The following is a 14,189-nucleotide window of genomic DNA, read 5'->3' on the forward strand; positions in this document are numbered from 1 at the left end:
AAAAGCACTCAGTATCACTCAGCATCAGGGAAATCCAAATCAAAACCTCAATCAGATGCCACCTTCTAACGTACTGTTGCTAAGCTTTAATGAGCTGGAAAATAAGCTAGATAAGCTAATTTAAATTGTGTCTATTATTAAACACAGCTGACCCTTGAACAACATGGGGGTTAGAGGCACCAATGCCCCACACAGTCAAAAATCCATGTGTAAATTTTGACTCCCGCAAACTTAACTATTAATAGCCTCCTGTTGACCAAAAGCCTTACTGATAACAAACAGTTAATTAACACTTATTTTGGTATGCTGTATTATACACTGCATTCTTACAATAAAGTAAGCTAGAGAAATGAAAATGTTAAGAAAATCATAAGGAAGAGAAAATACATTTATAGTACTATACTGTATATATCAGAAAAAAAAACCCACATATTAGGTGACCTGCACAGTTCAAACCCGTGTGGTTTGAGGGTCAATTGTATAATGTGAGAACCCAGCAGACTGTCCTACATATAAGGAGCCCAGGCCACAGAACACGGACTGTGAGACCTCTGTCTTGGCTGTGCCAACACCTTTGTGCTTATTTTTGATTCTCAGCTATTCTCCAAAGAATTGAGGTTGTTAGGGAAATAAACATTTCTCTCTTTAGTAGGTGAGCGCTTTTGTTATTGGCCTGTCCAATGTCTCCTTAGCATAGGCTGTTCCAGAGGATCAGTATACACAGACAGTGCATTAATGAAAGAAGACTGTTTCTGAAAGGGAATGGTTAGGAGTCTCAACTGAGCTATTCTTATTAATAGATCTTGGGGCAATTCCTTTTTCCTGTGGGAAAATGTCTCAAATTTAATGAAGAACACAACTTGATACATAAAACTGCACTGAACACAAAAATTTTCAAAAGTAATCTAGTATGTATTTGACATATAGACTACAATAACTTGAATTCTTAATCTCTGATCTGGTTAGCTTTTATTGCCCTTCATTTAATATGAACTGCAGTTCATCACATATATTATAGTCATTGAACTGACCCCTTGAATTTTTTTTTTTATTATGTTATGTTAATCACCATTCATCATTAGTCTTTGATGTAGTGTTCCATGATTCTATGATTGTTTGCATATAACAGCCAGTGCTCCAATCAATACGTGCCCTCTTTAATACCCATCACCAGGCTAACCCATCCCCCAACCCCCTCCCCTCTAGAACCCTCAGTTTCTCAGAGTGACCCCTTGAATTTTAACAAGGAAATTGTAACATAGGCAGCTTGAGAATATAAATTATAGTGCATTTGATATGCAAGGCAAAACTTCATAAATAGCATTTATTAGTTCAGAACAATCAATAGACATTTTCGGACTGTTATCACTCAGGAAGAAGCATATATTATCTTCAACTATACTGCAAATTAACAGTAATAATCCTATTACTGAGGGATAGGATTCAAAATATGAGAGAAAAAAACTGTTCTTAAAGTACTCTGGAGCATTTTAAAAGCTCTTATTTATATGAAATGATTGACATCTTGATTTAAAATCTTTTGTATCTATTAATTTAAAAGATCACAAGGGAAATTGAAAAAGAGATAATCACTCAGGCTTATCTGAGTTACCATGCTATTCGAAGTAATTAATATGTTTTTAATAACATTTTATAATTCAGACTTCTTTACTAATACATTCTGGTATTCTCTTAATTATTATGAATTAGTATAGATTCACCAAATGTGCAAATGTAAATACTTCAGTACATATGCTATTTTAATCTGAGATAAATTCTGTAATAAACAATATTAAATACTCACAGCAACAAATTGGTTATTTTCTAATTTAACGATGTCTCCCACTTTGACATTCATCCATTTTTCATTCTGCAGTCTAAGAACAAAAACAAAATTAATTGTTGTCAGGAACAGAGCAGAATCAAGGGAATGTATTCACAATGGTACATCATATAACAGAAGCAGATAAGAATTTTCTAGAATACTAAATTCAAAGGACCTTACATAATAAAGTCTTTTACCTGAATGATGTGGGAACTAAGGCCCAGAGAGGCCAAATGATTTGCCCAAGGATACCCAGTGAGTTAGGGGTATCCCTGGGACTAACTGAAGATGCTTAACCCTCGGCTATGTGATCTTTCCATCACCCATGGTGCCAGCTTTATATACCGGCTATTAACTCTCGCTTATGTTTCCTTGACCAGAACAGTGGCCAGTAGGGATGGCGGTGGGGGGGGGGGGGGCAGTAATAAATTCAGTCATTGACGTTCTTTTCAGACTCTATATTTAAAAATATAGAAATAAAACATCACTGCCATTGTCTCCACAGTCTGTTTAACCAGAGGTAAAGAAAAGTGGTCTCGGGCAATAGCTAAAATGCAAGTAAGAGGAAAAGAATAAAAATTTTGTAAAGGACCTGAACAACGAGTGATAAAAGCAGCCTTGGAAGACTGAATGAGGAAGAACACCCACCAATCATCCATAAGCACTGTGACTGAAGGACAGGCTTGGTGGCACTTTAATGGCTAGGACCAACAGCTCAGAACTGAGAACAACCTGGCTGAGGTGCTGCCCTGTTTTCTTTTGGGCTTATGTATATAATGGAGCCCCTAGTCTACCCTTCACCAGGTTCAAAAGGGTTTATGATAAAAAGCTATTGTGTTTAGTTGGTTGGGCCCCTTGTGACATGTTGGGGAGACAGGCCGTCTGGAAACAGACTACCTGTGGCAGTATACCATGTTGCTAATCATCCTTTCTGAAATTCTCTGAAACAGAAACCAGCTTTGTTTTCTGAGTTAAAAGCCTTCCTCACACTTCTTTCCCAGCAATCCTCTTTTAAGAGAGCAGGCTGGGCTGAGGACAGGTTCCCCAACAAGTTAAGGTGGGCAGGTTAATTTCATCCTGCAATTTAAAAAAAAAAAAAAACACACAAAACCTAATTTACTTGTTTTTATAGGCTGGAAAACAGTTTTAAATATTTATACAACTGTGAAATATGCCTCACACTATCAACCCTGCTGGGTCATTTGGCTTAAACACTCAAAGAATTCTTCTTTAATACGGATCCAAGTACATGTTGTTCTGGAAAGTTTTCAATTGCAGCATTTTCATCTCTAGCCAGAATTCAATCGCTTTTCCAATGCCACACTTTTCTGCACTTTATCTAGTTCGAAAACAATGGGAGAACCTAGGAAGCCTTCTAAATCTCATTTTATTTATTTTTACAGATACGGATTATGTGCTGGTTTATTTCTGCTGGATACCACCTCCTTTGGAGCATTAGTGGCATTTCTCAGGGGACAGTATCTCAGATAAAAGTCGATGTGAATGGACTGAGATAGAGACCGTGTCCTTATTTATGCAAAATGCACTGCTACTGAATTGCCCTGAAGTCTCTACTGAAAGTACATCTGCTTTAGGGAGAAGCTCAAATGATATTAAGTTTCATTTCCAAACTTATTCCTCCTTCCTATCCACTGTAAACTCTAGGAAGGACTGCACCCTAACTCTTCCACCCAAATGGAAAATCAACCAAAGCAGAAAGGGAACCCTACATCTCTTACACACTTCAAAATGCATATTTTATACTTAAGCTTGAACAGATAAATAGCAACAACCACTATTTGGGAGAACAACCCAAAACCTGAGTTTCCTCACATAACTTCTGTTCTTCTCAAGTCTAGTATCTTATTAGTATCTTATTATTTCCCCCTGTAAAACCAAAGCAATTGGAAAGAAATTAGTAAAAGTGCAGTGGTATCCATGGGAATTACAGTGATATCTTGGTTAAACCCCTTATTTGAATATGTATCTGTCAAAAAAATCTGGTAACTCCAATCAAAGGAGTGGTTTTTTAAAATATTATTTCCTATTCTATCTTGGCAGGTAATTATATCTACTAGGATCTCAGAGGTATATTTCAATGAGCACTCAGGGTCATAGCTACAAAAGTATCCAAACTTACTGAACAGGTATAAACTGATAAAGACCTGAAAATGAATTTAAATCATCTGTATTTTAAATCCCACCATTTTTATTGTCCTATCAACTACTACCACTGGTGACACAACATCAAAGACATACCAGCAGGACTAGAGGGGCAGACAGGAAGATTGGCTCCAAAGCTCATCTTTGAAATATTTCTAGACTTTTTCTGAGATTTTTAGCTTGTATAGTAATTGCATTTCATCATCATCCTGAAACAATGAAAACACACTCCCTGTCTCTCCATGTGTGGTGCAGCTGTTCTTGGGGGCTCGTGTTTGAAGCAAGCCTGCATCACAGCTCTGTGAGGGAGACACAGGATGGCCTCATGGGCTGTGATGATGACACCTGGCTCCACAGACTTGGCACCAAAAAACTTTGCCTTTACCTTTGTCAGGGAGAGCCCCTCTGCTCTCATAAAGGAAGTCTTTCTTAAAGGAAGCAATATATGTATATTCTGAAAGCAAGTTAAATCATTTCATTGCACTGAATCCAGAAATTTCCAAGTTTTTAAAATAAGCTTCAATTTTCAGTATCATCACATAATTATTTCAGGTTTTGAAATGACATAATCTAGTTAATGGTTCTTTGAATCAGCCTTTTCTAAAATACACCAGTTAGAACGACAAAAAATGACAAGGCAAGAAACAACAAATGTTGGAATGGTTGTGGAGAAAGGGGAACCCTCTTACACTGTTGGTGGGAATGCAAGTTGGTACAGTCACTTTGCAAAACAGTGTGGAGGTGCCTCAAAAAATTCAAAAGAGAGATACCCGGGGCGGAGCAAGATGGCGGAGGAGTAGGAGACCTGGATTTCATCTGGTCTCAGGAATTCAGCTGAATAGGGATCAAACCATTCTGAACACCTACGAACTCAACAGGAGATCGAAGAGGAGAGTAGCAACAACTCTCTGAACAGAGAAGCGACCACTTACTGGAAGGTAGGACGTGCGGAGAAGTGAATCCGAGGCGATATTCGGGAGGATAGACGGCGGGGGAGGGGCCTCCGCCGGCCGCTTCTGGCAAGTGCTAGAGCCGCGGAGCACAAAATCGGACCTTTTAGAAGTTGGCTCGGCGGAGGGACGTCGCTGCAGTGGATAAGCGGGGGGTGGAATCCTCCCGGGACAGTGTGGTCTCAGGACCCCTGGGGTCACAGAGAGACCGGGGGTTCCTTAGTGCGCCAGAGCTCCCAGGTATCAGAGCGGGGAAGCCGGCTGCAGAGACGGAGCCGAGGCGCGGGCTCTCAGCTCGGGGTTGCCATAAACTGTGATCCGCGGCCCAGTCAGGCCACTGCTCCTCCAGCAGGGACCCAACAAGCGGCAGATCCGGGGAGACTCCCCTTCCTTCCCGGGGAGGAGCGGCGCGGGAGCGCACCACAGGGATCTGCTGGGTTTGGAGACTCCACACAGGATCGGGTGCCGGAGATAGGAACGCTCAGTCACAGGCCGGGTGAGCACGGAGTGCGGCCAGAGACCAGGGAGACGGGAGTGACTGCTTTTCTCTGCGGCCACACTGAGGAGTGGGGCCCCGAGTTCTCAACTCCTCCGGGTAGAGATTGGGAGGCCACCATTTTCGCCCTGGTCCTCCAAAGCTCTACCAAGAGCTTGCAGGGAACAAAAGCTCCTGAGAACAAACCCGAGCAGATTACTTAGCCCTGACAAAAAGGGCAGGGCAATTCAGCCTCCGGCAAAGACATGTGGGAACCACGGCAACAGGCCCCTCCCCCAGAACATCAGCACGAACAGCCAGCAAGCCAAGACCAAGTTTACCGATCAAGGAGAACGAGAGAACTCCAGCGCTAGGGGAATACTGCACATAGAATTCATGGCTTTTTTTTTACCATGATTCATTAGTTCATCAAAGTTAATTTTTTTAACTGTTTTTTTAATTTTTCTTTTTCCCTTTTTCAAACATCTTATCAATAAAAAACCATTTTTTATTTTTCATTTTTAGAGTCATATTTTATCCCTTCATAGTAGTTACTCTTATTTTTGGCATATATATATATGTTTTTCTCTCTTTAAAATTTTGAGATACAATTTCTTCTAACAGATCAAAATATACCCTAAATCACTACTGTATGGCTTTGTCTACTCTCCTGACTTATCACATTCTCCCTATTTTCTTTTTTTTTTCTAAATCTTCTTTCTTTTTTCAAACAACTTCTTATCAATTCCTTTTATAAAATCTTTTATAATTTTCATCTTTACAGTCATCTTCCATCCCTTCATTGTATCAACCCTTATTTTGTACATATGTCTTTCTTCAAAATTTTAGGAGGCACTTTTTTCTAACAGACCAAAATACGCCCAAAATCTAGTGTGTGGCACTGATCTATGCACTAGCCTGATCATATTTGATCATATTCTGTCTTTGTATTGTTCTGTTTTTGTTTTTATCTTTTTTTCTCTTTCTTTTTTCTTTCTTTCCCTATATTTTCCCCTGGTTTCAGGTCTTTTCTGATTTGTATACAGTATATTTGCTGCAGATGTTGTTAACCTGTTAGCATTTTGTTCTCTCATTCATCTATTCTCCTCTGGACAAAATGACAAGACGAAAAAAATCACCTCAGCAAAAAGAACAAGAGGTAGTACCGTCAGCCAGGGACCTACTCAATATGGACATTAGTACAATATCGGACCTAGAGTTCAGAATCATGACTTTAAAGATACTAGCTGGGCTTGAAAAAAGCGTGGAAGTTATTAGAGACACCCTTTCTGGAGAAACAAAAGAACTAAAATCTAACCAAGTCGAAATCAAAAAGGCTATTAATGACATGCAATCAAAAATGGGGGCACTAACTGCTAGGATAAATGAGGCAGAAGAGAGAATCAGTGATATAGAAGACCAAATGATGGAAAATAAAGAGGCTGAGAAAAAGAGAGATAAACAACTGCTGGATCACGAGGGCAGAATTCGAGAGATAAGCGATATGATAAGACGAAACATTAGAATAATTGGGATCCCAGAAGAAGAAGAAGGAGAGAGAGGGGCAGAAGGTATATTGGAGCAAATAATAGCAGAGAACTTCCCTCATGTGAGGAAGGAAACAGGCATCAAAATCCAGGAGGTACAGAGAACCCCTCTCAAACAATAAAAATAGGTCAACACCCCGACATCTAATAGTAAAACTTACAAGTCTCAGAGACAAAGAGAAAATCCTGGGCAGCTCGGGAGAAGAGATATGTAACCTACAATGGTAGAAACATTAGATTGGCAACAGACCTATCCACAGAGACCTGGCAGGCCAGAAAGGACTGGCAAGATATCTTCAGAGCACTAAATGAGAAAAATATCCAGCCAAGAATACTATATCCAGCTAGGCTGTCATTGAAAATTGAAGGAGAGGTAAAAAGATTCCAGGACAAACAAAAACTAAAGGAATTTGCAAACACGAAATCAGCCCTCCAAGAAATATTGAAAGGGGTCCTCTAAGCAAAGAGAGAGCCTAAAAGCAGCATAGATCAGAAAGGAGCACAGACAATATACAGTCACAGTCACCTTACAGGCAATACAATGGCACTAAATTCATACCTTTCAATAGTTACCCTGAATGTAAATGGGCTCAATGCCCCAATCAAAAGACACAGGCTATCAGATTGGATTAAAAACCAATACCCATCAATCTGCTGTCTGCAAGAGACTCATTTTAGACCCAAAGACACCCCCAGAATGAAAGTGAGGGGGTGGAAAACCATTTACCATGCTAATGGACACCAAAAGAAAGCTGGGGTGGCAATCCTTATATGAGACAAATTAGATTTTAAAACAAAGACTGTAATAAGAGATGAAGAAGGACACTATATCCTACTTAAAGGATCTATCCAACAAGAAGATCTAACAATTGTAAATATCTATGCCCCTAACATGGGAGCAGCCAATTACATAAGGCAATTAATAACAAAAGTGAAGAAACACATTGACAACAATACAATAATAGTGGGGAACTTTAACACCCCCCTCACTGAAATGGACAGATCATCTAAGCAAAAGATCAACAAGGAAATAACGACTTTAAATGAAACACTGGACCAAATGGACTTCACAGACATATTCAGAACATTCCATCCCAAAGCAACGGAATACACATTCTTCTCTAGTGCCCATGGAACATTCTCCAGAATTGATCACATCCTGGGTCACAAATCAGGTCTCAACCACTACCAAAAGACTGGGATCATTCCATGCATATTTTCAGACCACAATGCTTTGAAACTAGAACTCAGTCATAAGAGGAAAGTCAGAAAGAACTCAAATACATGGAGGTTAAAGAGCATCCTACTAAAGAATGAATGGGTCAACCAGGATATTAAAGAATTAAAAAAATTCATGGAAACCAATGAAAATGAAAACACAACTGTTCAAAATCTTTGGGATCCAGCAAAGGCAGTCCTGAGAGGAAAGTATATAGCAATACAAGCCTTTCTCAAGAAACAAAAAAGGTCTCAAATACACAACCTAACCCTACACCTAAAGGAGCTGGAGAAAGAACAGCAAATAAAGCCTAAACCCAGGAGGAGAAGAGAAATCATAAAGATCAGAGCAGAAATCAATGAACTAGAAACCAAAAGAACAGTAGAACAGATCAACAAAACTAGGAGCTGGTTCTTTGAAAGAATTAACAAGATGGATAAACCCCTGGCCAGACTGATCAAAAAGAAAAGAGAAATGACCCAAATCAACAAAATCACAAATGAAAGAGGACAGATCACAACCAACACCGAAGAAATACAATTATAAGAACATATTATGAGCAACTCTATGCCAGCAAATTAGATAACCTGGAAGAAATGGGTGCATTCCTAGAGAAGTATAAACTACCAAAATTGAACCAAGAAGAAATAGAAAACCTAAACAGACTGATGACCACTAAGGAAATTGAAGCATTCATCAAAAATCTCCCAACAAACAAAAGCCCAGGGCCAGATGGCTTCCCAGGGGAATTCTACCAAACATTTAAAGAAGAATTAATACCTATTCTCCTGAAACTGTTCCAAAAAATAGAAATGGAAGGAAAACTTCCAAACTCATTTTATGAGGCCACCATTACCTTGATCCCAAAACCAGACAAAGACCCCATCAAAAGGGAGAATTATAGACCAATATCCTTGATAAACATGGATGCAAAAATTCTCACCAAATTCTAGCCAATAGGATCCAACAGTACATTAAAAGGATATTCACCATGACCAAGTGGGATTTATCCCTGGGCTGCAAGGTTGGTTCAACATCCGCAAATCAATCAACGTAATACACTACATTAACAAAAGAAAGAACAAGAATCATATGATCCTCCCAATAGATGCAGAAAAAGCATTTGACAAAGTACAGCATCCTTTCTCGATCAAAACTCTTCAGAGTATAGGGATACAGGGTACATACCTCAATATCATAAAAGCCATCTATGAAAAACCTACAGCGAATATCATTTGCAATGGGGAAAAGCTGAGAGCTTTTCCCCTAAGGTCAGGAATGCAGCGGGGATGTGCACTATCACCACTGCTATTCAACATAGTATTAGAAGTGCTAGCCACAGCAATCATAAAACAAAAAGAAATCAAACGCATCCAAATCGGCAAAGAGGAAGTTACACTCTCACTCTTTGCAGATGATATGATACTTTATGTGGAAAACCCAAAAGACTCCACCCCAAAACGGCTAGAACTCATACAGGAATTCAGTAAAGTAGCAGGATATAAAATCAATGCACAGAAATCAGTGGCATTCCTAAACACCAACAACAAGACAGAAGAGAGACAAATCAAGGAGTCGATCCCATTTACAATTGCACCCAAAACCATAAGATACCTAGGAATAAATTTAACCAAAGACGCAAAGGATCTGTACTCAGAAAACTATAAATCCTCATGAAAGAAATTGAAGAAGACACAAAGAAATGGAAAAACGTTCCATGCTCATGGATTGGAAGAACAAACATTGTGAAGATGTCAATGCTACCTAGAGCAATCTACACATTCAATGCAATCCCCATCAAAATACCATCCACTTTTTTCAAAGAAATGGAACAAATCATCCTAAAATTTGTATGGAACCAGAAGAGACCCCGAATAGCCAGAGGAATGTTGAAGAAGAAAAGCAAAGCTGGCGGCATCACAATTCCGGACTTCCAGCTCTATTACAAAGCTGTCATCATCAAGACAGTGTGGTACTGGCACAAAAACAGACACATCGATCAATGCCACAGAATAGACAGCCCAGAAATGGACCCTCAACTCTATGGTCAACTCATCTTTGACAAAGCAGGAAAGAATGTCCAATGCGAAAAAGACAGTCTCTTCAACAAATGGTGTTGGGAAAATTGGACAGCCACATGCAGAAGAATGAAACTGGACCATTTCCTTACACCACACACAAAAATAGACTCCAAATGGTTGAAAGACCTAAACGTGAGACAGGAGTCCATCCAAATCCTAAAGGAGAACACAGGTAGCAACCTTTTCGACCTTAGCCGCAGCAACTTCTTCCTAGAAACATCGCCAAAGGCACGGGAAGCCAGGGCAAAAATGAACTATTGGGATTTCATCAAGATAAAAAGCTTTTGCACAGCAAAAGAAACAGTCAACAAAACCAAAAGACAACTGACAGAATAGGAGAAAATATTTGCAAATGGTATATCAGATAAAGGGCTAGTAACCAAAATCTATAAAGAATTTATCAAACTCAACACCCAAAGAACAAATAATCCAATCAAGAAATGGGCAGAAGACATCAACAGACATTTTTCCAAAGAAGACATCCAAATGGCCAACAGACACATGAAAAAGTGCTCAACATCACTCGGCATCAGGGAAATCCAAATCAAAACCTCGATGAGATACCACCTCACACCAGTCAGAATGGCTAAAATTAACAAGTCAGGAAATGACAGATGTTGGCGGGGATGTGGAGAAAGGGGAACCCTCCTACATTGTTGGTGGGAATGCAACCTGGTGCAACCACTCTGGAAAACAGTATGGAGGTTCCTCAAACAGTTGAAAATAGAGCTACCATATGATCCAGCAATTGCACTACTGGGTATTTACCACAAAGATACAAATGTAAGGATCCGAAGGGGTACTTGCACCCCTATGTTTATAGCAGCAATGTCCACAAGAGCCAAACTGTGGAAAGAGCCAAGATGTCCATCCACAGAGGAATGGATAAGAAGATGTGGTATATATACACAATGGAATATTATGCAGCCATCAAAAGGAATGAGATCTTGCCATTTGCAACGATGTGGATGGAACTGGAGGGTGTTATGCTGAGTGAAATAAGTCAATCAGAGAAAGACATGTATCATATGACCTCACTGATATGAGGAATTCTTAATCTCAGGAAACAAACTGAGGGTTGCTGGAGTGGTCGGGGGTGGGAGGGATGGGGTGGCTGGGTGATAGACATTGGGGTGGGTATGTGCTATGGTGAGCACTGTGAATTGTGCAAGACTGTTGAATCACAGATCTGTACCTCTGAAACAAATAATGCAATATATGTTAAGGAAAAAAAAGAAGATAGCAGGAGGGGAAGAATGTAGGGGAGTAAGTCGGATGGGGAGACGAACCATGAGAGACGATGGACTCTGAAAAACAAACTGAGGGTTCTAGAGGGGAGGAGGGTAGGGGCATGGGTTAGCCTGGTGATGGGTATTAAAGAGGGCACATTCTGCGTGGAGCACTGGGTGTTCTGCACAAACAATGAATCATGGAACACTACATCAAAAACTAATGATGTAATATATGGTGATTAACCTAACAATAAAAAAATTTTAAAAAAAAGAGAGATACCCTATGACCCAGCAATTGCACTACTGGGTATTTACCCCAAAGACACAGATGTAGTGAAAAGAAGGGCCATATGCACCCCAATGTTCATAGCAGCAATGTCTGCAGTAGCCAAACTGTGGAAAGAGCCGAGATGCCCTTCAACAGATGAATGGATAAAGAAGATGTGGTCCATATATACAATGGAATATTACTCAGCCATCAGAAAGGATGAATACCCAACTTTTACATCAATGTGGATGGGACTGGAGGGGATTATGCTCAGTGAAATAAGTCAAGCAGAGAAAGTCAATTATCATATGGTTTCACTTATTTGTGGAACATAAGGAATAGCAGGGAGGACATTAGGAGAAGGAAGGTAACAATGAAGGGGGGGGAATCGGAGGGCGAGATGAACCATGAAAGGCTATGGACTCTGAGAAACAAACTGAGGGTTTCTGAGGGGAGGTAGGTTGGGGGGTTGGTTAGCCTGGTGACGGGTATTAAGGAGGGCACGTACTGCGTGGAGCACTGGGTGTTATACACAAACAATGAATCATGGAACACTACATCAAAAACTAATGGTGTAATGTATGGTGATTAACATAACATAATAAAAAAATAATATACTGTATGGTGACTAACATAATAAAAAATTAAAATTTAAAAATAAATAAATAATAAAATAGCTGTGGTAATGATAGAGACTTTACCTTGGTAAACTCACAAGCCAGTTGTTAAATAAGAAACCAAAATTCCAGAAAGAGATGCATGAAATTTAAATTCCATAGTCACCATAAAACATATGAAGTTAAACTGCCACAGAATGGCAACTAGAATTACTTTGAGGAAGGAATTTTAAAAATACACCCACTAACTATATACCTAGTCTCAGAACGTCAGAGAATCTGAGTTCTGAGAAAAGGTGGTGAGAGATGGCAACTGTATATAGTAATTGTTTGATAAATTGATCTGAATCTGCTTCCTCCTGATGAGACACCCAGAGCTGCTAGGCTATGCTGAGAAACTTCTTGAAAAAATGTAATTCCGAGTGAGATAGCACCAACCATGCTCCCTGTCAAACTATTAGCTCCAGAGGCTGGAAATCAAGCATTTGCTTTGAGCAAGATACCAAGCCCATTGCTGAAGCATAAGGGCAGAAGGAAATCTTCAATGGGCTCAAGTCTCCTGTCCATACTTTAATAATTCCAACTGCCTATTAGCAACATAGATTTCTGAAAAGAGAATTCCCTCAAAGCTACAGAAGACATGTTGGAATACTAAAGAGACAATCAAGAAGGTCAATATAACTGACCTCCCCTAATTAACCAGTCAACCCACATACAATGAGTTTGATTTCTTCTTTAATCTCAAGCCCATGTCAGACCTATATCTTACAAAAATATTCTCCTGCCCATACAGATCTTGCTTTATTCACCACTGTATCCTCGGGACCTAGAATAATGCCTAATTCCTAGCAGGCAAAATATATTTGTTGACTGAATGAAAATTAATAAATACAAAATCATTATTGCCAAAAACATTTGTTAAGTGACAACATTTCCCTGGATGTCTAATAAGAATTATAGCAACCAACATTTATTTAGTGCTTCCTGTATTCAAGGGACTGTGCTGAAGCCTTCATGCACAAAGTTTCCAAACAAAAACAAGTGACACCCAATTAAATTTGAATATCAGATAAACAACAAATAATTTTTTAGTATAAGCATGCCCCTATACAATATTTGGAACATACTTATACTAAAATATTATCATTGTCTATCTGAACTTCAAATTTAACTGGACATCCTGTATTTTAATTTTCTACATCCAGCAACAGTAGTCATGTATCTTACCTCATTTAATCCTCACAACAACCCTACAAGATAGGTACTGTTGCTACTCCGATTTTATAAAATAGAAAACTGAGGTTCAAAGAGAGACATTTGCCCTATTTTGCAACATCTATCAAAAGTTTTAATGCCCACACACTTTGAAATAGATACTTCACTTTAAACAACTGATCATACAGGTGCTCAAAGATGGATGTACAATGATGTTTATTGCAGTATTGTGTTATAAACTATCAATACCCATTGATAAGGATTACATAGATATACCATGATACACCTATTTAGTTATGGCTCATCTACTCAATGGAACGAATACAATTCAGCCACTAAAAAGAATATGAATAGGTCTATATGTGCTAATATATTCTCTAAGGTACATCACTAGGTTAAAAATAAGCACGTGTAAGACACTGTATACACATGGTAAGATTCTAACCGCGGTTTGAAGCAAGGATTTACCTACACACAACTCTGTTCTTACATACATAGAAAATTTCTTGAAAGACACACAAGAAAATATTCAGTAATTGCCACTAGAAAAAGGAAATGAACAGGAAAACTGGAATGGAAGCGAGACTTCATTGTATG

General features: G+C 39.2%; 1 protein-coding gene across 5 annotated transcripts in view; it reads right to left on the reverse strand.

Moving 5' to 3' along the window:
* ATP8B4 (ATPase phospholipid transporting 8B4 (putative)) overlaps positions 1-14,189 on the reverse strand; it is a 301,636-nt gene that overhangs the window by 140,292 nt on the left and 147,155 nt on the right. For all 5 annotated transcript variants that reach the window (XM_028100015.2, XM_028100016.2, XM_028100011.2 and 2 more), the window contains one exon: positions 1,805-1,877. In XM_028100015.2, the coding sequence (XP_027955816.1) occupies positions 1,805-1,877 (73 nt within the window). The remainder of the gene's footprint in view (positions 1-1,804; positions 1,878-14,189) is intronic.

Source organism: Eumetopias jubatus, unplaced genomic scaffold (genome assembly GCF_037043125.1).
Source record: "Eumetopias jubatus isolate StellerSeaLion01/CBP00866 unplaced genomic scaffold, mEumJub1_p1.0 scaffold_7, whole genome shotgun sequence".
NCBI classification, from domain to species: Eukaryota; Metazoa; Chordata; class Mammalia; order Carnivora; family Otariidae; genus Eumetopias; species Eumetopias jubatus.